Genomic DNA, 22464 nt, shown 5'->3' on the forward strand with positions numbered 1-22464 from the left:
AGTGCAGAGCAGGGACAATCAAGGCAGGCTTCCTGGAGGAAAGGGGTTGGGAAGGAAGGGTATCAGGGAAGATCAGCCTGCAGGAGGGCTCTGGGATTCCTCCGTCACAGAGTGGTAAGAAATTTGGATCAGACTCCAGTTTAAACATCCACAGCACCATCAGCCTTCAGCGTCTAGTCAAGGAAATCGTGGTAGGGGTGCACGGGGGGGGGGTGTCCCTTGTCACCAGGAAGGCACAATGAGTGCCTTATCCATGGAGTGGGAATTCAGCGATGTGGGGGAGGGCAGGTGCTAAGGGAAAGGGCAGCCTCTACACTCCCATGGCGCCTCCTGTCCAGGGAAGAGGGGACATTAGAAATGACCCCTCCCCCAGCACACATACACCCACCTCAACCCCCTCCCAAATGACTTCCTCCACAGTCCCATCTTGGATCCCATCTCTACACAACAGCCCTGGAGGCTAGGGTAACTGCTCTGAGAGACTGATGCTGAGCCCACACCTCCAGCCACCTGCACCTCTGTCTCCATCTGCTCTCCTAGGCTGCCTAGCAAGCTCCTTTCCACCCTCCCCATTCTCTCGCAATTATTTTTCCTGCTCCTCCCTGCCCCTTGTCAAGAATTTTCATCCTGCCCCACTGGCAGGTGCCACAGAAGTCCCTTGCTTGGGCTCCATCCTCCTTGCCCCTGCTGAAGGGGCAGAGAGCACCCCCCACTCTGTCCCAGCCTTGTCCTGGGGAGGCTTTTGTCTGCGGTGCCCCGTCTTCTCCTGACTGGTGTCTCTACCCTCCCTCCCTCCGGATGCCACCTCCAAGAGGGAGAAGGGAAAGGAAATACAAAGGCACACATTCTGTTTCAGTGAAATTTGCTCTTTATTAGGGGAGCAGGAAAAGACCACACACAGCCCTCCAGCCCAGGGGCTGAGGACACGGAGAAATGGAACAAAGACCCCCATCCCGCACCCACCCCCCAGGCGCAGCAGGCAGGGAGAGGAACCCAGGTTCCGGGATCAGGAGCAGCCATGCAGATGAGGTCGGTGTAGTTAGCATATCTCCCAGGAGCCCCTGAGGTCGTCACCACATGTACGGGTCTTCTGGCCTGTAGGAAGGAACGGAAAGGAATCGCTGAGAGACCGACCTCGGATCTGGGGAGGCTAGATTGGGGGAACGCCCTAGGTGTTTCCGTGGGGCCGCGCAGCCCAGGCCAAGCACTGGGGGACGGGATGTGTGTCGGGGGGTGGGTGGCAGGGAGACACTTTTACCGTGTCTTGACCCGGCGGTCCTCGTCGTCGGGGAAGAGCAGTTTCGCGAGGACTGCTTCGGGGCTGTCGCGTTTCCCATACCTGGGGGCGGGTCCAGAGGGGGCGGGGTCAGACACGGGCACGCCCCTGGGCGGAGGGCTGGAGCCCCGGGGACCCCGTGCCCCGCCGACTCACCGCTGCCGAGTGACCAGGTTGAGGTAGTGGCGCAGCGACGCGTAGTAGCGGCTCAGCTCCTCGGGCGAGGCGTCTTCGCCGGGAGCCTCGGGTTTGGAGGGGTAAGCCTGGACCAGCGCCCCCAGGCAGACGAGCAGGGCCAGCAGCACTGTAGCCACGGCGGGCCACGGCCTGCGCACCGTCACCATCTGGAGCAGGGGCAGGGATCGTGGGTCATCCCCGGCCTTGACACCGACTGCGGGAGGCTGAGGCTGCCGTCGGGCCCACGCTCCCCGGCCTGTGCAGGGCCACTGCCAGACCAAGGCTCAGCCACCGGCTCACTGTGTGTTCTCGGGCACTGCACTGTCTCTGCCTCGATTTCCCTGTATTTCAGAGAGGCAGAAGCCCTGCCGGTCTCCCCAATTCCCATTCGCACTGCCCAGAACGGTAGCTGGAAGCGGAGGGCTATGCTGGCCTCTCAGCCCCAATGTTCACCATCCCAGCCTCAGTTTCTCCACCAAATAGCCCAGGATCCCCCGCACCAGACCATTCCCGGGCCACTCACGGCGACAGCTCCGGAAGCAGGGATGAGCAAGTGGTCGGCGAAAGGCGTCCCAAGGGCTGGACTGCTGCAGGTCGGGCTGTGGCCTCTTCCTCTGCTCAGCGCCTTCCCTGCGGGGCTTATATCTCGGCCTGGAAAAGGAGGGGGAGTTTGAGGGGGAGGGGGAGCTGGAGAGGTGGGGAGGGCCCTTCCTCTTCCTTGCCTCCACCCCCACCAGATCGCTGAGTGTACACGCAGACAGTGCGTGATGTCTCCTGGAGATCAGACTCAGACTCAGACCCTGGACAGCTCCTGAAACCCATCTTCCCCCCACAGCCCCCCAACAGCAGGGTGTAGCCTCCCCAGGAAGTGGAATGTTGGCATGTAGACTCCTGGGGCAGCCCCTGGGACCAGGGATAAGACTCCATCTTCCCTAGTCTACCCATGGGTGGGAAGGACGGGCATAGGCTTGACACTGCCTCCCCCCATGAGACCCGTGACTGGTCCACGGAAAAGTCAACCTTTTCAGCCCTCCCTCTGCAATTCCTTGGAGAGGGGCTGAGGGAGGCAGAACCCGCGGGGAAAGCAGGGAAAGCCTCTTTCTACTGGAGGTGGGGTAGGAGCTATGGTTTGGGCTCTTGACACGCTGTTTATGATGTCCTAGGGGACAGGTCTGTCTGGACACCCCACTATGTCCCTTCTCTGATAAAGATCTGGGGAGAGGGCCAAAAGGAGGCAGAGGCCAGTCCCCTCTCCCAGAAGCACCTGAGTCGGCCACCTGCGCATCCAGCCTGACACGCACAGACCCAGGCCCACTGTCCCCAGGCCATTTCCGTCTCCACTGGGTTCTGGGGCAAAGATCCTCCCCCAGGACCTTTGAAAGAAAGAGGAAGGGACTCTGTTTATTAGGCACCTACTGTGCACGAACCATACAGGATCGAAGCACAACCCAATGATCTGAGTTTATACCCATTTTACAGATGAGGTAACCGAAGGTCTGAGAGAGGAGGGAACCGAGGATTTGAACAAGAGGAAAGTGCTGGGGTAGACCCCAGGAAGAGGCCCTCTCCACTGAGGGGCAGAATGGCTCACTACCAGGAATCACCAGGGAGCTCAGAAGTTGGGCGTGGGAGCAGGAGAGGGGAGTCTAATTTGGGGGCCTGCTACCCAATCTGAGAGGCCAACCACATCAGGCCCACTTGCTCCCACTGGGAAAAGAGGGCTGTTAGGGAGTCTTCCCCATAAAGCCCTTTCCATCTCCCTTTCTCCCAGCCTGGCCAGAGCCTCTAGGGCTTCCCTGTGTCCCATCAGCCCCTGAGGGCAGGAGGCGCCATCTTGTTTCTGCGCCAGCCCCTCCACCCCCCAGGACAGATGGCCGTGTTATTTTTAGAGCTCTCTCAAGGTGGAGAATCTAGGGCTCCCTCAATCACCTTTTTATAGGTTCAATCACCTGCACTCTCCGGAAAGGCACCTTATCAACCAGTCGGGCCCATGGGCCCTGCATATCCCAGGAAAGGCCAGGGCAGCACGCTGAGCAAGGAGGCAGAAGAGGGGACATGGACTCTATAACCAGAGGGAGAAGAAAAATCATTCACCTGAGGGCAGGTGCACAGCCCTGTTCTCCAGGACCCTCAGTCTCAGAGGACAGTCATGGCCATGCCCTTGGGGATCCCCATACCCTCGGGGAGGGGCAAAGCCGTATCACCAGGGAGCCCCCTCCTAAGGGAGGAGGCCCAGCACCCTCCTTGCAGAGCCCCAGTCTGGAGAGTTGCCAGGACACAGAGATAGAGAGGAAAACAGAGGGACAAGTCTGGGTCCAGTTGGGGGAGCAGACGGCAAGGCAATAGCCAGGGAGCTGGTTGGAACAGCTGTAATCCCAGGGGTCGGAGTCTAGATAAGGACCCCTGCAGGCTAACGGGGACAAGGATGTGGAGAGTGGGAGCCATTTGCTCTTCTGCAGCCCTGGCTGGGGTCATGACAGAGGTTTCTGGTGTACTGATCCCAGGCAGAGAGAGAGGACAGTGATTGCAAAGTGCCCAAAGGGAATTGGCGGCCTCTCCTTCCTCGGGGAGTTGGGGGGGGGCGGTTTTGAGGACAGACGGGAGCAGAGGAGAAACTGTAGAGAAGCCAGAAGGTATGGCAGAAGGCCTGGGTTCAAGGTACAACCCCTAAAATAGTCGCTTCCCTCTTTGCCTTTAGAGTGACTGTGAGAGAGAGAGAGACAGCAGCCGGCCCACCACAGCCTACAAACCTCCCACGGGCCCACCCCGCCCTTCAGCTCCACTTCCCAATTACAGGGCAAGCTGATTGGTTCATTAATCACCACCTCCTCAGTGAAGACTTTATTAACTTGTTCATTAGTGGGGATGACGTCTCGGCCCTCGATCAATGCACTCAGTTACCCCCCACCCACGTACGCGCCACCAGCATTGACCCATGACTCAGTTGCTATTAGACGTGTTTGGGAGGTGGGGGGCTGATAGCTGTGAAAGCAGAAACTTCAAATTAATTGTTGTTGTAGACTTGGGACCAGCACCTGCCTCCAACTTGTCCTCAAAGAGCAAGGGGGACAGAATCACGGGGGCGCCCTTGTCCTTGATCCCCATTCTCAGAACACCTAGTAACTGGAGGCCAAGAAAGGCCAGAGGTCAGGGAGGCCAGGAACTGGGACCCCAGCTGAGCATTCCCCTTGCCCAGGGGGGCTCCAGGGCCACTCCTCAAGATAGGATGACCCATGGCACACATCTCCAGCGGCTTAGCATTCTCTCCCCCATCCCACTGCCTGCCCACTGTCCCCCACTTCCCACACACAGGGGCTCTCTTTGATCTACCATGTGCTGGGCAGGGCTAGGCCATTGCCTTCCACCCTCAACAAGGCCTCATGCCCAAGGTTCTGTGGACAGCAGGTTGCCACGTGGCAATTATTAAGCCCCTTCTCTCCTAGGCACTATGTTAAGCACAGAGCCGTGAACAAAGGGGCAAAATCCTTGCCTTCGTGAAACTTACATTCTAATGGCAAGAAATAGAAAATCAATCAAGAAAGCATGTAGCATGTCTGATTATGATAAGTACTATGGAGAAAAGTCAGGGTAAGGCAGAAAGAGTACTGCGGTGTGCGGAACTTATTTTATGTTGGGTGGTTGTGGAAGGCCTCACTTATGAGAGGGCATTTGAAGGAAGTGAGGAAGCAAACCATGAGGCTATGTTGGGAAGAATGTTCCAGGCAGGGGAAAGAGCAAGTGCAAAGGCCCTGAAGTAGGAGTGGGCTTCACAGTTTGAGGATGGCGAGGAGGTCCATGTGGTTGGAGTGGAGTGACCAGTGGGGTCAGTGAGAAGGAGAGGATTAGGGAGGCATCAGGGGACTGGACCATGTCGGGCCTCGTAGGTTGCTATGAGGACTTTGGCTTTTGCTCAGAATGACACGAGAGCTTCGGTCCAAGGAGTGACATGATTGGATCTAGGTGTTATTTTTTTTTCATTTATTTTTAAAGATTTTATTTTTTTAAGTAATCTCAACACCCAATATGCAGCTCAAACCCACAACCCTGAGACCAAGAGTCACCTGCTCCACCCACTGAGCCAGCCAGGGGCCCCCTGACTTGGGTTTTAAAGGCAGCATCCCAGCTGCTATGTTGAGAGCAGACTGTAGGAGGGCAAGGTCAGAACCAGAGAAGCCAGTTAGGAACCCACTGCAGTAATCCAGCCAAAACGTGATGGTGGCCCAGACATACACACACACACACACACACACACACACACACATACACTCTTCACGGGTGCAGATATCCCACACACGTGTCACCTAAGGACAATGCCTAGTTATATCCAGACAGTACTGAGTCTTGCATCTAGCTAGGAAAAAAATCCCCTGGAGGAGACAGTGGAAAATGGATGGATGTCAATGGTGGTTAGGCAGCAGATCGGTCTGCTCTGCTCTCCGATGGTTAAGGCTACGCATATATTAGCCCATGTGAAATTCTCTATGCCACCTTGATTTCCCAGCCATAGCCCTGGAAAATATTGGCTACCACGACGGCACATCTCAAAATGCAAGTGGGTCCATTCTGTCATGAATACAAATGTCCTGTTGCCTAAAAACACTGGCCATTTGCACGGAGTGAAGCAGAGAATGAGGAATAACCCGTTGACACCGCGGAGCAATGGCGCCTGTCTGAAAAGATATCAGCTGCATTCAAGGAAGCTTTGTCATCTGCTTAGATTAATGGCAGGGGAACAGACAGGGGCCACCCTCTCCTTCTCGTGATCTGTCACTGTGTACAAAGCCCTGTGACGGACAACGGGGACCGTGGGTGACTGAGTGAGGTCAATAAGAAATGGTTCAAACTGTCACACCATGGATCCTGGTTTTACCAAGGGGGCGGCTTTGGGAGGCAGGAATGCCAAGAGAGAAAGGATTTTCGCTTCGGATGGCCGGAGTTGCCCTAGAGAAGCTTCCCTTACCGCAAGTCCTCGGTCCTTCTGGAAATCGCGGTGACAGATACCTGTGGCCTGGTGCAATCCCAAGATTCAGGCTTCTCTCTAGAATAGGCATCAGCCAAACCTTTCTGTAAAGGACCAAACAGTAAATATTTTAGTCTCTGTTCCGCCATTCACCTTGGCTACTGTCGCACAGAAGCCTCCTAAGAACTATGCAAACAAACAAACAAAGAAGGGGCGGGGCTGCACCCCAGTGAGACTTTACTGGTGGATATCAAAGATTGAATTCCACATCCGTTTCAGGCCATAAAATATTCTCCTTTTGATTTTTTCCAACCATTTAAAGATATAAAACCATCCGTCGTAAAACCATTTGTACTCAGGATGTACAAAAACAGGTTCGGGAAACAACAGCGTTCTGACCCCAGGTCTCAAAGAGCAGGTACTTCAGGTTCCCCCCATCCGCCCCCCCCCATCCCAGGGTGTCAGGTGTCCGGTGTCGGGGCTGCCTGTTTACCAAGAGTCAGCTGGATCTCTCACCTCGTTTCAGCCAGGTATACTTGTCTTTGTAATCCTATAATCCCATAATCCTATTATCACATAATTCAATTAAATAGTACACAAACTGATGAAATGTGAGTGCACAGAATCACTTCCTTGAAAACTAAGTTGGCTGCTTTGAACCGACCAGAGAATTGCAGAAATGTTGAATGAGGTGTGAAGGGTAACTAGAAATTCTTTGGAGAAATTTCTAAAAAAAAAAAAAAAAAAAAAAATCTAGGTGGCTTCTACACCAGATATTTTCACTTGTGTCCTTATCTTCTCACCCCATTTAAGGAAACTGGAAATAACAGGTGATGGGTTGTGGGAGTGATTAATGCAAGGAAGACAAGGACACCTCGAGTCAAGAGCTCAAAGACAGCCTGAGGCTTAAATGTGCATTTATAGGTTTGAAGTCAAAACGATTTAACAAAGTCATATATGTTTCTTTTTTTTTTTTTAAGATTTTTATTTATTTATTTGACAGAGATCACAAGTAGGCAGAGAGGCAGGCAGAGAGGGAGGAAGGGAAGCAGGCTCCCCGTTGAGCAGAGAGCCCGATATGGGGCTCGAGGACTCTGGGATCATGACCCGAGCCAAAGGCAGAGGCTTTAACTCACTGAGCCACCCAGGCGCCCCTCTGTTTCTATTTTATGATTGCCCACTTGGGCCAGCTTTTTCTGAAGACCGGCCAGTGACCCAGTCCTGCTTCTATCTAAGCAAGAACTTCTCCAGCAGTTTACCTACTTTCTGTATAGTTTGAATTTGAATGTTTTTATAGATTGTATATATCACTTAAATAGTTTAAAGAACTAATAAAGGGGCGCCTGAGTGGCTCAGTTGGTTAACTATCCAACTCTTTTTTTTGTTTAAGCTTTTATTTATTTATTCGACAGAGAGAGACACAGCGAGAGAGGGAACACAAGCAGGGGGAGTGGGAGAGGGACAAGCAGGCTCCCTGCTGAGCAGGGAGAACAATGTGGGGCTCGATGCCAGGGCTCTGAGATTATGACCTGAGCTGAAAACAGACGCCTAACAACTGAGCCACCCAGGAGCTCCCAGTATCCAACTTTTGATCTCCGCTAAGGTCTTGATCTCAGGGTCATGAGTTGAAGGCCCGCATTGCATTTCATGCCCAGCATAGAGGAGAGAGAGAGAGAGAGAGAGAGAGAAAGAGAGAGAGAGAAAAGAGGGAGAGAGAAAGGAAGAAAGAAAGGAAGAGACCAAAGGAAAAAGAAGGAGGAAGGGAGGGAGGAAGGAAGGGAAAGAAAGAGAAAGAGAAGAAAGAAACAAAGAAACAAACAAAGGAAGAAAGAAAGAGGAAATGAGGAAGGAAGGAAGGAAAAGGGAGAGGAGGGGAGGGGAGGGAGGGGAGGAGGAAGGAGGAGGTTGGCTTCCCTCTCCTACAAAGGTCCAAGCTGGCAGATGGTCCAGAGGTGGGGGCTCTGGTAGTGGCTCTGACCCCCAAGGAGCCCAGCACCTTCTATCTTGTTACCCCGAGATAGCTGCATTCATCTGTATGGCAGAAGAGGGATCACCTCCCCACATTCACTGCCAGTTCCTGGGAATGAGTAAAGAAGAAGTAGAGGGTGAGCATTTTCCTTTTAAAAATCTAATAGGGGTGGGTGGGGGCGCCGGGGTGGCTCAGTCCTTCAGCGGCTGCCTTCGGGAACCTGGGATCAAGCCCCGCATCAGGCTCTCTGCTCGGCCCGGAGCCTGCTTCTAACCTCTCCCATTTTCGTTGCTTGAGTTCCCTCTCCCGCTGCGTCTCTCCCTGTCAAGTAAATAAATAAAATCTTTTTAAAAAAGAAAAAATCTAATATGGGGGGGAGGGCCCTGGGTGTCTCAGTTGGTTAAATGACTGCCTTCGGCTCAGGTCATGGTCCCGGTGTCCCTGAATCAAGTACCATATTGGGCTCCCAGCTCTGGTGGGAGTCTGCTTCTCCCTCTTCTTCCCTCTCATGCTCTTTCTCACTCTCTCTCTCTCTCAAATAAATAAAATCTTTTTAAAATTCAAAATCTAATGGGGGAAGCTGCACACATGACTTCTCCTACCCCAGTGTCCAGAACTTGGTCACGTGGACACTCCTTACTAGGAGGGAGCCTAGGAAACATGGTCCCCACCACGAGGATCCCACCTTCCCCCACAGTTTTAGCCAACTCAGTGGTGTTTTCCTGCCTCCACCACCGTCTCTGATTCTCCCGACACCGAGCAGGCCCTCAGCAGTTTGATCCAATTCCGACACTAACTACCTAAGGTGAGCACAGCTGGCGCCACTCACGGGCCCAGTCCCACAGTCCTGCCCCCCACTCCAGATGCTGTCGAAACCCCTGGACCTCCTGTGCTTCTGGCCAAGAGGCTATAAATCCGGGACTTCTGTAACCCCGTCCTTGGGTTGGATAGTCTGCTAGAACATTTCCAAGAACTCAGGAATACACTTTATTTACACTTACTGGTTTACTATAAAACACGTTAGAAGGGATACAGATGAGCAGCCAGATAGAGAGGCATACGGGGCAAGGCGCGGAAGGGTCCCGAGGGCAGGAGCTCCTGTCCTGCAGGGCTGTGGTTCACCGCCCTCCTTGGAGATGGGGGACCAGAGCTGAAAGTTCCAGGCTTCCCATCAAGGCTTGGTCTTTCTGATGACCAGCCCCCCTCCTGAAGGTATCTAGGGGCCCACTCACCAAGAGTCCCCTCGTTAAAACTAAAAGATGCTCCTCTTACCCAGGAAATGCCAAGGGCTTTTAGGAGCTCTGCATCGGGAACTGGGGACAAAGACCAAATGTATATTCTTCTTATGCCACAGCCCCCCTCTGCGAATAGCCCCAGATCCCGGTCACTTGCTCCTCTGCTGAGCTCCTGACCTATATCATCTCTGGTCCCAGACATACCCATTTGGATGTCTGCCAGTCAACCAAAACTCCGTGCCACCCACAGAACCAAAATAATGAATCAATATTTCTCTAGTGCTGTCAAAACACCAGGCCTTTTCACATATTCGCTTAGTCTTCACTGCAAACACGACTCGCCCCATTCGTGCAGAAGATGGAATGGAAGCACCGGGAGGGCAAGTCAGTATCTGACCCTTGTCTTGATCCCCAAATCTCCAGGGAATCTCCGGCTCCTTGAAGAGAATTTCCAACTCACAGGCGGCTGAGTGGGAAATCTTGGCTTCCTAGCACAAGTGACTTGCATCGCTCTCTGGAAGTCTGGAGACAGAGCAGTGCAGATCTACGAACGGGCAGCAGGTCTCGGAATTGGGGAGTAACCACAAAGGAATTCGTCAGAGAGGGCTTGACTTTACTGTGTGCTCCCGGGACTAGAGGGGACCACATGGAATGTACAGGTGAGGGGGCATCCTCCTCCTATAGGCTTGTAGAACACATTTTGATCCGTACATTTTAAAAATGGGATATGCAGTCTAGAAGGCATTTTGGCTTTTATCTGTCATTCGAGGATACATCGCAGGGGTCCTTCTTTGTCAATAAACAGACACCCAACCCTCTGCCCCAGCGCTCCTGATGCTCCTTTCCTGTCCTGTTTTCTCCCACAGCACTTCCCACTTTCTATCACACCACACAATAACTTATTTATTATGTGTATTGTCTGCCTACTTGCGACAGACCGACTGTCGCATGTGGAAATCCTAACACACACACACACACACACACACACACACACACACACACCCCAGGTGGTGCTCTCAGCAGGCGGGGTCTTTGGTACATGATGAGGTGATGAGGGCCGGCGAATGGGGTACCAGCGAGCTCCCTCAGCCCTTCCGCCAACCCCCAGACCCTGAATCTACTGGTGCCTTAATCTTGGATTTCCCAGTTTCCAGAATTGTGGGAAATAAATTTTGCTTTTTAAGCGCTACCAAGTTTATGGTAATTGGTTGTAGTGCCTGAAGAGATGGAGACACTCCTAGAATACAGGGGTCTTTGCTTTCTTCATGATGTATCCCCAGGGGTGGGGGATGCTATGGGGCGCGTTTGGGCGTGGGGATCAATACTTCTGCTAAGCGAATGAATCCACCCCCTCACAGGCATGGGCTGCACGATTTAGCAAGCACATATACAAGCGTGCATACACACGAACGTGTACAATTCCTCAGTGCATTCTTGTCCCATTGCACTTTGCGCCCTCCCTTTGCCCGCCCTGCAGGCTGGGCGGTGGCGGATATGGGGCCCCGCCCACCATAAGGGGGACCAGACCTCATTCTGCTCCGCAGGGACAGCGTGCACCTGCCTCTGAGGCTGCAGAACTCGGGACTGAGGACACGCACTCCCAGGGCCAGGAGGATGGGGTTGGCCACTTACAAGCTGTGTGACCTTGGACAAATTACTCACCCTCCGTGAACCTCAGTCTCATCATCTGTCAGATGTAGATGACAACAGTATCTACTTCGTACAGTTGTGACCGTTTTAATTCTTTAAAAATTTTTTATTTAAGATAGAGAGCAAGCAAGGTGGGGGAGAGAGCAGAAGTGGGGGAAGGGGCAAAGGGAGAAGCAGACTCCCTGCTGAGCAGGGAGCCCGAGACACACACATGGGGCTGGATCCCAGGACTCTGGGATCATGACCCAAGCCAAAGGCATGACCCAAAGCCAAAGATGCCCAACTGATGGAGCCAACCCAGCGCCCCCAGTTGTGACAATTTTTTTTTAAGATTTTATTTTATTTATTTAACAGACAGAGATCACAAGTAGGCAGAGAGGCAGGCAGAGAGAGAGGGGGAAGCAGGCTCCCTGCTGAGCAGAGAGCCCGATGCGGGGCTCGATCCTAGGACCCTGAGATCACGACCTGAGCCGAAGGCAGAGGCTTAACCCACTGAGTCACCCAGGGGCCCTCAGTTGTGACAATTTTTTAAAAGCGATTATGTTCCAGATGAGACGGAGTAAGGCCAGGCTGCCCCGTCTCTCCCACTGAGTGGAGATATAAAACTTGAACGTCGAGGCGTGGAGCAGCCATGTGGGGAGTCAGAGAAGCCAAGCACACTGGGCACACTGAGGAAGAAAGCCAGAGTTCGGAGCACTGCTGAACAGGTGGTGACATCCCCATTTCCTCTGGTGGCCCCCAGCCGGGACATAAGACAGCCCAGAAGCCAGAACGAGGACGGCAATGAAAAGAGAGGTGGCCAGCAGAACTGCCCTGGTTCTGCCTGGAGACCGGGAGAAGGGGGGCCTAACACTCAGAAAGAGTAGTGCAGCCCCTGGGTTTCTCTTCTGCACTCGCTCCTGCCCTGGCCCCCAGAATTTTACGGCAGTGGTAGTGGTAAAAGTAAGTCCCCCCGCCATGCATACCTTAAACTCTAAGGGAAGGGAACATCCCCCTCTGATCAAAGAGCTGTGTTCCCCAGAGGCTGGGGTGAGCCTGAACACGGTCACGGTCACAGGGAGTGTGCAGCAGGGCAGGGTAAATCAAGCCCCAGTTTTCTTGCTGGAGAACAAAGCAGGGAAGCCCCAGGGCATGAGGGACATGAAGGAAATCACGGCCAGGGAAGAGCAAGTTCACCAAATTCACAAGTTCCTGAGTTTACCCCTCAGCTGCACTCAAATGGATCTGGTCTCCAGCAGTGAGCCTACGGTTTTGAGACTGGACTCAAGGAAAAACCACCGCCCAGGTCCCAGACTAGCCACTGGACACTTCACACAAGACACCGAGCTGAACCCCAGTGCAAAAGCTTTGACGTTGAAATGACCTTGAAACTATCACTCATGGAAATCCAGTGAGGACTCAGAGCCTGAAGCCACCTGGGTGAGTTCCCCTGTTAAAACAAAATCGCCCACATTCTCTGGAGAATTCTGACAGTTGCCAGATTCTTACAGCATAATTTTTTCAAAATATAAGCGAGCATTATGCAACATACAAGAACCAGGAGAACCTTCAACTCAGACAGATGCAAATGCCAAGATGACCCATAGATTGGATTTCTTTGACCAAGACTTCACAGCAGCTGTTTTATTTATTCTTTCCATATTTTTTAAATTTTATTTGAAAGAGAGAGAGCAATTGAGAGAAAACATGAGTGGAGTAGGGAGGCAGAGGGAGGGGCAGAGGCAGGCTCCTGGCTGAGCAGGGAGTCTGGGGGGGCGGCTTGATCCCGGGACCCTGAGATCAAGACCTGAGCCAAAAGCAGATGCTTAACCGACTGAGCCACCCAGGTGTCCCCAAAGCAGCTATTTCAAATGCTTCAGGCAAATACTCTTGAAATGAATAAAAAGATAGAAAGTCTCAGCTATTAAATTAAAGATAAAAACAGAACAAAATGGAAATTTTATTTTATTTTATTTCAAAAGATTTTATTTATTTACTTAACAAAGTCACAGTGAGAGAGGGAACATAAGCAGGGGGAGTGGGAGAAGGAGAAGCAGGCTCCCCACTGAGCAGGGAGCCTGATGTGGGGCTCGATTCCAGGACCCGGGGATCATGACCTGAGTCAAAGGCAGCGGCTTAATGACTGAGCTACTCAGGCGCCCCCCAAATGGAAATTTTAGAAGTGAAAAGATAAAATAACCAAAATAGAAATTCCCTGGATGGGATCAAATAGTAGAATGGATATAACAAAAGAAAGAACCAGTGAACTTGAAGATAGCACATGAGAAATCATCCACTCTAAGCCCCAGAGAGGGCACCTGGCTGGCTCAGTGGGTGAGCCATGTGACTCTTGATCTCCAGGGCATGAGTTCAAGCTCCACGATGGGTGTGGAGATTACTTAAAAATAAAATCTTAAAGGGCACCTGGGTGACTCAGTTGGTTAAGCGACTGCCTTCAACTCAGGTCATGATCCCAGAGTCCTAGGATCAAGTCCTGCATCGGGCTCCCAGCTCCACGGGGAGTCTGCTTCTCCCTCTGACCTTCTCCCCTCTCATGCTGTCTCTCTCTCTCTCAAATAAATAAAATTTAAAAAAAATAATAAAGTCTTTTAAAAAAAGCAAAAAGAAAAGAAATTCTCAGTGAAAGGAAGAACTAAGGGAATTTGCTACCAGCAGATCTGCACTAAAAGAATTGTGAAGGAAGAGTCAGATGGATGTCTAAAGACATTGCCATTTTCTTCTTCAGTTCAACCAGAAACCCTTTAGACCCTATATGACCCAGAAATCCCACTCCAAGGCAGTTATCCTAGAGAAATGAACACATATGTCCACACAAAAACCTGTCCATGGGGCGCCTGGGTGGCTCAGTGGGTTAAAGTCTCTGCCTTCGGCTCAGGTCATGATCTCAGGATCCTGGGATCGAGCCCTGCATCGAGCTCTCTGCTTGGCAAGGAGCCTGCTTCCTTCTCTCTCTCTGCCTGCTGCTCTGCCTACTTGTGACCTCTGTCTGTCAAATAAATAAAATCTTAAAAAAAAAAATAAAAAACCTGTTCATGAGTGTTTATAGCAGCTCTATTCATAATTGCCCTAAGTTGAAAACAATCTGAGTATCCCTCAGTGAGGGACCGAGTGAACAAGCTATGGTGCATTTATATATTGGGATATTTACTACTTAGCAGTGAAGAGAAATGAACCATTGAGATGCAGAATAAATTAGATTAATGTCAAAGGCGTCAGACTGAATGCAGAAAGCCTGTCTCAAAAGGTCACACACTGTAGAATTCTATTTACGGACACTCTCAAAAAGATAAAACTATGGTGATAAAGAGCACATTAGTAGTTGCTGAAGATAGGGGTAGGAGGAGGAATGACCACACGGGGATAGTGCCTGGGAGTCCTGCAGAGTGACGTAACTCTTGCAAACCCTGACCTGTGGTGGTGACCACAGGAATCTACACACATGTTAAAAGTCAGAACTGTTGGGGCACCAGGGTGGCTCAGTGGGTTAAAGCCTCTGCCTTCGGCTCAGGTCATGATCCCAGGGTCCTGGGATCGAGCCCCACATGGGGCTCTTGGCTCAGTGGGGAGCCTGCTTCCTCTTCTCTCTGCCTGCCTTTCTGCCTACTTGTGATCTCTGTCAAATTAAAAAGAAAAAAAAGTCAGAACAGTTCCCCAACCAAAAAAGTCAATTTTAGTGTATGTTACTTTTCAGAATCATTTTTTTAAGTTATTATCTCTAAAGAGCTTGACACAGTTCCTGATAAAATAGTAAGATTTCAAAAAGGGTTAAAAATTGGGGTGTCTGGGTGGCTCAGTCAGTTAAGCTTCTGCCTTCAGCTCAGGTCATGATTCTAGGATCCTGGGATCAAGCCCTGTATCAGCCTCCCTGCTCAGCAGAGAGCTTGCTTCTCTCTCTCTCTTTCTGCCTGCTGCTCTGCTTACTTGTGCTCTCTATCTGTCAAATAAATAAATAAAATCTCTTTTTTTAAGTGTTAAAAATAAAATAAATTCCTCACTTTTTGAACTGAGACATCTGCCTGGATAAGGAACATATGAGAAATGCCCACTGGAGATGGCTGCTTAAAGGCCGTGAGAATGTCCTGTTCCACTGGGGTCTGCTCCTTCTGGGAGGTCCACCTCTGGGACGTACAGGCAGAAGGGAAGCAGCATGAAGATTCATGACCACCGGGCACAAGCAGCCCCCTGGAGGAGGTGAGGTGGGAAGGGGAGAACTGTGGGGGAGCGGGTCCAGGTGCTTTTAGAGAGCTTTTAGTGGAAGCTCAGAATTCCACTCCAAAGCCAGAAAAATCCTGGTACAAACTCACTTCATCTTCTCCCCCAGCCTCTGTGGCCAAGCTACGTCATCTCTGAGCCTCGGCGTTGTCATCTGTGGAAAGTAGATCATAAAAGTGCCCATAAAGGGAAATGAGGATATTTAATGACACGGTGCCCATAAGATGCTCAGCACCATGGCCAGCTCTCATAAATGCCCAATAAAATGCTAGAGTTTATGGCCATTATTTGCAATAAAGCGATTGGCAGGATACACCCTAAATGTGAACAGTGGGTTACCTGCGCTCGAACTCACAACCCTGAGATCGAGAGTCCCACGCTCTACAGACCAAGCCAGCCCAGCGTCCCTTGTGGAGGGCTTGTTGTTGTTGTTGTTGTTGTTGTTGAAGGTTTTTTTTTTTTTATCTCCAACATTTCATTCCAAAAATGTTGAAACTTACAGCAAGTTGAAAAGACTATTTGGCGAACGTTCTTAGTAAGATCCAGGATGCTTTTTCTTTTTTTTTTCTTTTCTTATTTCTTTTTTTTAGATTTTATTTATTTATTTGACAGACAGAGATCACAAGTAGGCAGAGAGGCAGGCAGAGAGGGGGGGAAGCAGACTCCCAGCTGAGCAGAGAGCCCGATGCGGGGTTCGATCCCAGGACCTTGGGATCATGACCTGAGCCTAAGGCAGAGGCTTAACCCACTGAGCCACCCAGGTGCCCCTCAGGATGCCTTTTCTTCCTTTTTGCTTATCCATAGATAGCAAAATAGACATTTGTTACTTGGATAATGGAATATAGTTACAAGGGAAGGAAAAAGAAAAAAAAAAAAAAGTGAAGGAGAACAGGACCAAGAACAGAGTCACTGCCTCGGCTCTGCCATCAACTGCCTTTAGAATCGGCCCCACATCCAATTAGAAATTCTTCCAGCCATTGAGCCCTTTGCCCATATGTCACCCCTGTGTCCACAGGATGTCAGGAGAGATTTTGCCAAGCGCCTTGCTAAAGTCCAGACGCAAGGAGCCTGTGGCACCTCCACCCCCGATCCAGTAATTCCATTAATGAGGCAAATTAGATCAACCCAGAGTAATCTGTTCTTAGCGGTTTCCCATCATGTCTTCTCTTCCACATACCTGCAAAACCGAGGGCAGTGGGAAAGGCATGGATTCCAGAGTCAGACAGCTCTGGGTTTGAAGCTCACTAGCATTTCTCAGCTGTGTGACTTTGGGCAAGTTGCCTGACCTCTCTGGGCCTCTCTGCAAAAAGGGAACAAAAAAGCCCAGGTCACAGGTTTCTTTTGATAAATAAAGTCATGGATATATTTGTCTCCCTCCCCATCCAAGCTGTGGTCTCCTCTCCTCAAGGCCAAAGCCTGGCCTTCCTATCTTTGCCTCCCTCAGTGCCCAGCACCTGGGGGGACCCTCACCTCACCCCCGACCCCACCCCAATACCCCTCGCGCTCCCCTCTCTACTTCTCTGCCCTCTGCATCTCCCATCCCTCTCCACAGCTCTCACTAACTCCCTTTCCACACGTTGCCCTCTCCTCCCCTACCCAGAACCTCTTGCTTCTCCCTCTCCCCACCCCCTGCCTTCCCTCCCTCGCCCAAGCAACAGGCTTCACCCCTACTCCATTCCATGCCCCCTGTGCAGCCCTGGCCTGCTCCGTAGGCCCCCGTGGAGGGATAAGTAGTACGACTCATTTGCTCCCTCACTTGTTAACAGCTTCATTGGTTCCGAAGGCTCCACGGAAAGCCATTAGTGTGACTCAGTCTGTGCCATCCATGCAGGCAGCAGGGAGGTGACAGCAGAGAGAGGAGAAAACAGAACACAACCCACCATCCGCCCTGCTGGCGCCCCCCCGGAGAGACGGAGACCCAGGCCAGCTGCACGGAAACTAGGGTTTGGGGGGGGGTGACTCTCCTTGACAGCCTTGCACCTGACAGGACGTGGGTGCAGAGGTAGCACTGCCCCCCACCAGAGGATGCTGGCCTGAGGCCCATTCTAGGCCTACCTACCCCCAACACAGGCACCACAGACCTGCCCGTTCTTTGGCATGACATTCATGGCCCTCCCCGCCTCCCTCCTCCTTCGCCCCTCTGGCCACTTTCTCCTGCCTCACCTCCCCCTGCTCTCCACTCTCCTCTGCCCAGCTCTGAGGTCCCCAGAAACCACAGTCCAGTCTCTGAGCCATTCCCGCCCCTGCCACAGGGATTTTCCTGCTGGTGGTCCCCGCTCCAGAATGTTCAGGAAAACCTCTTGAAACTGCTGTCCCAGAACCTCAGGCTCTTAAAAACCACCACTAGCTGAGATTTTCCCTACAATAAGAGTTTTTGGGATTTCTCTGGTTTTTTGTTTGTTTGTTTGCTTGTTTTTCGGGGGTTTTCTTGTTGTTATTTTTTACTTATTTGAGAGAGAGAGAGAGCACGCACATGAGTGGGGGGAGAAGCAGAGGGAAAGAGAGAATCTCAAGCGATTTCCCACTGAATGGGGAGCCTGCCATGGGGCTCGATCTCATGATCCTGATCATGACCTGAGCCGAAACTAAGAATCAGACGCTTAACTGATGGCGCCACCCAGCTGTCCCCCTACAGTAAGTTCTTAACCAGGGTCCTTTGATGGGATTCAGGAATCTGTGAACCCCTTGAAGTTGTGTGACAAAATCTGTGTGAAGGATGGTCTTTCTGAGGAAGACTGTCCATGGCCTCCACGAATATTTGAAGCCCCCACCACGCTCTCCCCCAGGTCACCCCCCTCTGCTCCTGGTGAGCCGTGGCAGCATTGAGAGTTACTGCCCAGACACTCTGTTTAGGTCTGTCCCTCAGAAAGAAAAGCCACACGTTCTCCAAAGTACTTAGCTATTTGTAAGTCACACACTCACGATGTTTATCTGTTCCTGCAACAGTAAAGGTAGGAGGAAACGTTATTCATAGAGGTCACCCACTCCCACTCTGTGGCTGGGCTCCCCAAAGCATAGCCCCCAACACCCTGCTTCAGAAGGGCAGAGCTGTTTATCCATTGGCCCTCTGGACTGTGGGCACCTCGCAGACAGTGCCCTTGACTTATCTCTCTCCGTTGTGGCCCCCATCCCGGTGGCGGGGGCAGGGCGGGAAGAGCCTCAGTAAATGTGAGTTGCAATGTAGATATGAGTGAGTCTCTATTTCATAGACATGAGATATGAGACACAAAGAGGTAAGGTGACTTGCCTTATGTGAGGTCATCTAATCTTAACCAGCTGGGCCTGGGCCTCTGGCCCTGGCCCTGGGCGGATGGGGTGGCTTGGGATATGTTCGCTGACTCTTGCTGGTTGTCCCCAAATCTATTCCTCTCTTCTTCATTAGTCAGAGAACCTCAGACTTAGCTGAAACCTGATTTGAAAGAAAGAAAGAAAGAAAGACATAGTCCCAACCTCTCTCGCAATTAGTTATGTAGATATGACTAAGTTCTGGCCAATGGATTGCCAATGAAAGCTATGCTTATAATTTCTAGAAAGTGTCATTCGAGGCATTTTAAGGCACCATAATGGTGTGTGTTTTGTTCTTGTTTTTATTTTCTGCTTCATCCTCCCTTCTATTTGCTGGAGGAAGACCTAATGGCTGGAGCTCAGGCAGCCACGTTGGACCATAAGGCAAAGGACACATCTTAGACAGCCAGAGGGAAAGCCTGACAAGCCCTGGCTCCCTGACAACTCACCACCACATCAACCCGGGGTTGCCAACTTCTGGGCTTTTTATACAAGAGAATACGACCTTGTATGTTTCTGGCAACCACTCTCAAAGTGTGGTTTCACATTAGGAGCAACAACATCACCTCACAACTTGTTAGAAAGACACAGTCTCCAGCTCCATCCTGACAACTACTGAATCAGAATCTGGGGGTGGGGACTGGGCTTTAATAAGGCCGCTGCTGGATTCTGACACCACTCAAGTTTGAGAGCCACCAGGTTGAGACTTTATAAAATTGAGTTTTTCTTCACTCACAGCTGGACTTAATAATCCCCAACGACAACACACTGAAGGGGAAACAAGACGTCTGGACAAGGACTGCACTTACCTATACAGCATGTTTGTGAAAAAAATAAAACCTTTTAAAGCACTCCCTTCTCTAATAACAGTAACAAGAAAAACTGTAGGTGTATCTGCATACAATCCCACAATTTGAGCAACTAGCCAACCAAAGGGAAAATGAAGACCTGGGCATCCAGACGAGGCCCAGGGATGGAAGGGGGGAGACAGGAAGGAGAGGAAGAAACAGGCCAGAGAGAGCTTAGTCCATGGCAGAGAGCTTACTTTTATCCAAATGGTGGTTCTATAAATGTTTTTTTCTAAAGATTATTTATTTGAGGGTGAGAGAGCACATGATGGTGGAGAGGGGCAGAGGGTGAGGGAGAGAGAGAATCTTAAGCAGGCTCCATGCCCAACCCAGAGTCTGACTCCAAGCCTGACCCCCGGGTCAGATCATGACCCTGAGATCTCAGGCCCTGGGATCATGACCCGATCCGAAACCAAGAGTCAGACACTTAACCTACTGCGCCATCCAGGCGCCCCATCTATAAATGTTTTAAACTTTTCAACATTTTTTTAAATAGGAGAATAGCCCCCATTCGTTATTGTGCACAAACTGTAAATGTTCAGCTCAGTGGGTTTCCACAAACTAAACACACCCGTGTAACTAGCACCCGGTATAAGAGACAGAGCATGTTACCATCCCCAGAAGTCCTTCTCTTGCCCCCCCTTCCCGTCACTGCCCTGCTGAGGGTAATCACGTACCCTTATCTCAAACATATCAATGGAAACACGTGGCAAGTGTTCGTGTCCAGCTCCTCACCCTCCACAGTAGGTTTGTGAAGTTCATCCTGTTGTTATACGTGTTTGGATCTTGTTCATTCGCATCTTCCATAATATTCCATTGTGTGAATGTCATTTTTTTTTAAAGATTTTATTTTTTTTTATTTTTTTTTAAAGATTTTATTTATTTATTTGACAGACAGAGATCACATGTAGGCAGAGAGGCAGGCAGAGAGAAAGGAGGAAGCAGGCTCCCCAATGAGCAGAGAGCCCGATGCGGGGCTCGATCCCAGGACCCTGAGATCATGACCCGAGCCGAAGGCAGAGGCTTTAACCCACTGAGCCACCCAGGTGCCCCTAAAGATTTTATTTTTAAGTGGTCTCCACGCCCAACGTGGAGCTTGAACTCACAACTCTGAGAGATCAAAAGTCACAGGCTCCATGGACTGAGCCAACCGGGTGTACTGCCTGCTTAATTCTCCTATCATAAGGCCCCGGGTGCCTGTGTGGTATTTCATAGAAGGGGGATCCCTTACTGACCAAACATTTGATGGCAAGATCACTGCATGCTCATATACACTACTCCATGTCTACAATGTGAACGGTGCCCCTGAGATTCAATACTCTATTGCAGTGTACAACCTGTATGCTAGTACTTGGTCTGACTTTGGGGCAGGAGTCAGGCCAAAAAAAAAAAAAAGAAAGAAAGAAAAGAAAAGAAAAAGAAGAAGAAGATGATGATGATGATGCTGATGATGATGATTTAACCAAGCTTCTGGCAAAAGCAGGAAATAAAGCAGATTTGGGCACGTGGCAGAAACAGGCATGGCAGAACTGGACAGTCTTCCAAGCTAATGAGATGTCAGTAAGACATGCTTGAAGCTGGATGCTGGGCTCAACTTGGATGCCTCTAACCAGTCGGTTGAGTAGGCTTCCCTGTACTGAGGGCAGCTGTTCATTTTGTCCTAGATAAGATGGTCTGTCCCTCAGACAACCTTGGCATGGGGTAACCTTAGAAGGAAAAGAGTGGTGAAGGCACCAAGCCGGTGGCGCCATGTTGAACAGCATGTTGAGGTCCTCAAAGCAGCTGGGAGTGGAAAACAGGGATCTAAGGAGAGTTCGGGGGCAGAGCTGACAGCCCTGGGATGAAGGAGGCAGCCAGAGGGTGTGGTCACTTTCCAGGGCCTCTCCCAGGGAAGCCCCTGCAAGCTTAGCTCCCAGCTCTGGAATCTGATCAGTGGCCCCGCAGACCTAGCCCTGCTAGGACACAGGTGGCCTGAGCGCGTCCCCCCCCCCCCCGATTCTGGGACCCTCGGGGTCTCCGTGCTGTCCCCGTGGGCAGGAGGGCAACACCTGGTAGGGAGTACTGCATAGATCCCTGAGGCCAGGCGGGAGGCGACACCGCTGGGTGTGAGGGCTGTTAACCCAGGGGCTCACGCATCACAAGAAGACCCCTTCGGATACACACCTGCACCCACCGCCCACCGTGCCTCGCGGACACGCACGCAGCTCTCACCCTCAGGGACCCAGAGGCTGCAGGGGAATCCCGGCGCGCAGGTCTGCCCACTCCACACCCTTTCCCACCGCTCACCCCACGCGCTGGCGGCTGGCAGGTGACCGCCACCGTCGCACGCGGCCCCACCCTCCCGGGGGTCCTGCGCCGGCTGCCAGCCCGAGGCGAGCGGCAGGTGTTTGCACAGCTAAGTGGCGTCTGTGTACAGAGCCTGCCGCGCTTATCTCCCGCAAACACATTATCTCCCGCAACGCCAGCGGCGAGCAGTGCCGGAACCCCTCGCCCCGCCGCGCTCATCCGGCCGGCGCTGATAAGAGCCGGAGGCAGCGGAGAGCACCGTCACTTCCCGGCATCCTGCCCGCCTCCGATGGCCCCGCGGATCCGGAGATATGATGGGGTCGCGGTTAGGAGGGCCCCAACCGGGGGAGGCCGGAGACTCCCCAGCACACTGCATCAGCGTGCTACCTGCCCCCGCCCTCGCCCATCGCCCCCTGTCCCTCCTCTCCAGGGCCCGGCCTCAGCCACCAGCCCTGGCTGCTCCGAGCTCATCCATCTGCCCCGGCCTCCTTCCCCTGGTGGCGGCGACACAGGCAGAGACCCACGTTTTGACCTCGATTCCCAATGGGTGGGAGCAGGAGACTGGT

General features: G+C 51.8%; 1 protein-coding gene across 4 annotated transcripts; it reads right to left on the reverse strand.

The window, feature by feature from the left end:
• Positions 1 to 850: 850 nt before the first annotated feature.
• Positions 851 to 21913, reverse strand: PYY (peptide YY). Of its 4 annotated transcripts, none has more exons than XM_082706300.1 (6): positions 21899 to 21913; positions 6414 to 6517; positions 1977 to 2104; positions 1433 to 1620; positions 1259 to 1339; positions 851 to 1095 (listed from the first exon to the last, which is right to left on the reverse strand). In XM_082706300.1, the coding sequence occupies exons 2-6, from the start codon at positions 6502 to 6504 to the stop codon at positions 1071 to 1073; spliced, it is 513 nt and encodes a 170-aa protein (XP_082562426.1). In that variant the 5' UTR covers positions 6505 to 6517; positions 21899 to 21913; the 3' UTR covers positions 851 to 1070. The 4 variants fall into 4 exon arrangements, with proteins under 4 accessions (XP_082562426.1, XP_082562425.1, XP_082562427.1 ...); XM_082706299.1 differs by lacking the exon at positions 21899 to 21913 and adding an exon at positions 16657 to 16770; XM_082706301.1 differs by lacking the exon at positions 21899 to 21913 and adding an exon at positions 6813 to 6861.
• Between the last annotated feature and the right edge of the window lie 551 nt (positions 21914 to 22464).

The sequence above is a fragment of the Mustela nivalis genome (genome assembly GCF_964662115.1).
Source record: "Mustela nivalis genome assembly, chromosome: 17".
Classification (NCBI taxonomy): Eukaryota; Metazoa; Chordata; class Mammalia; order Carnivora; family Mustelidae; genus Mustela; species Mustela nivalis.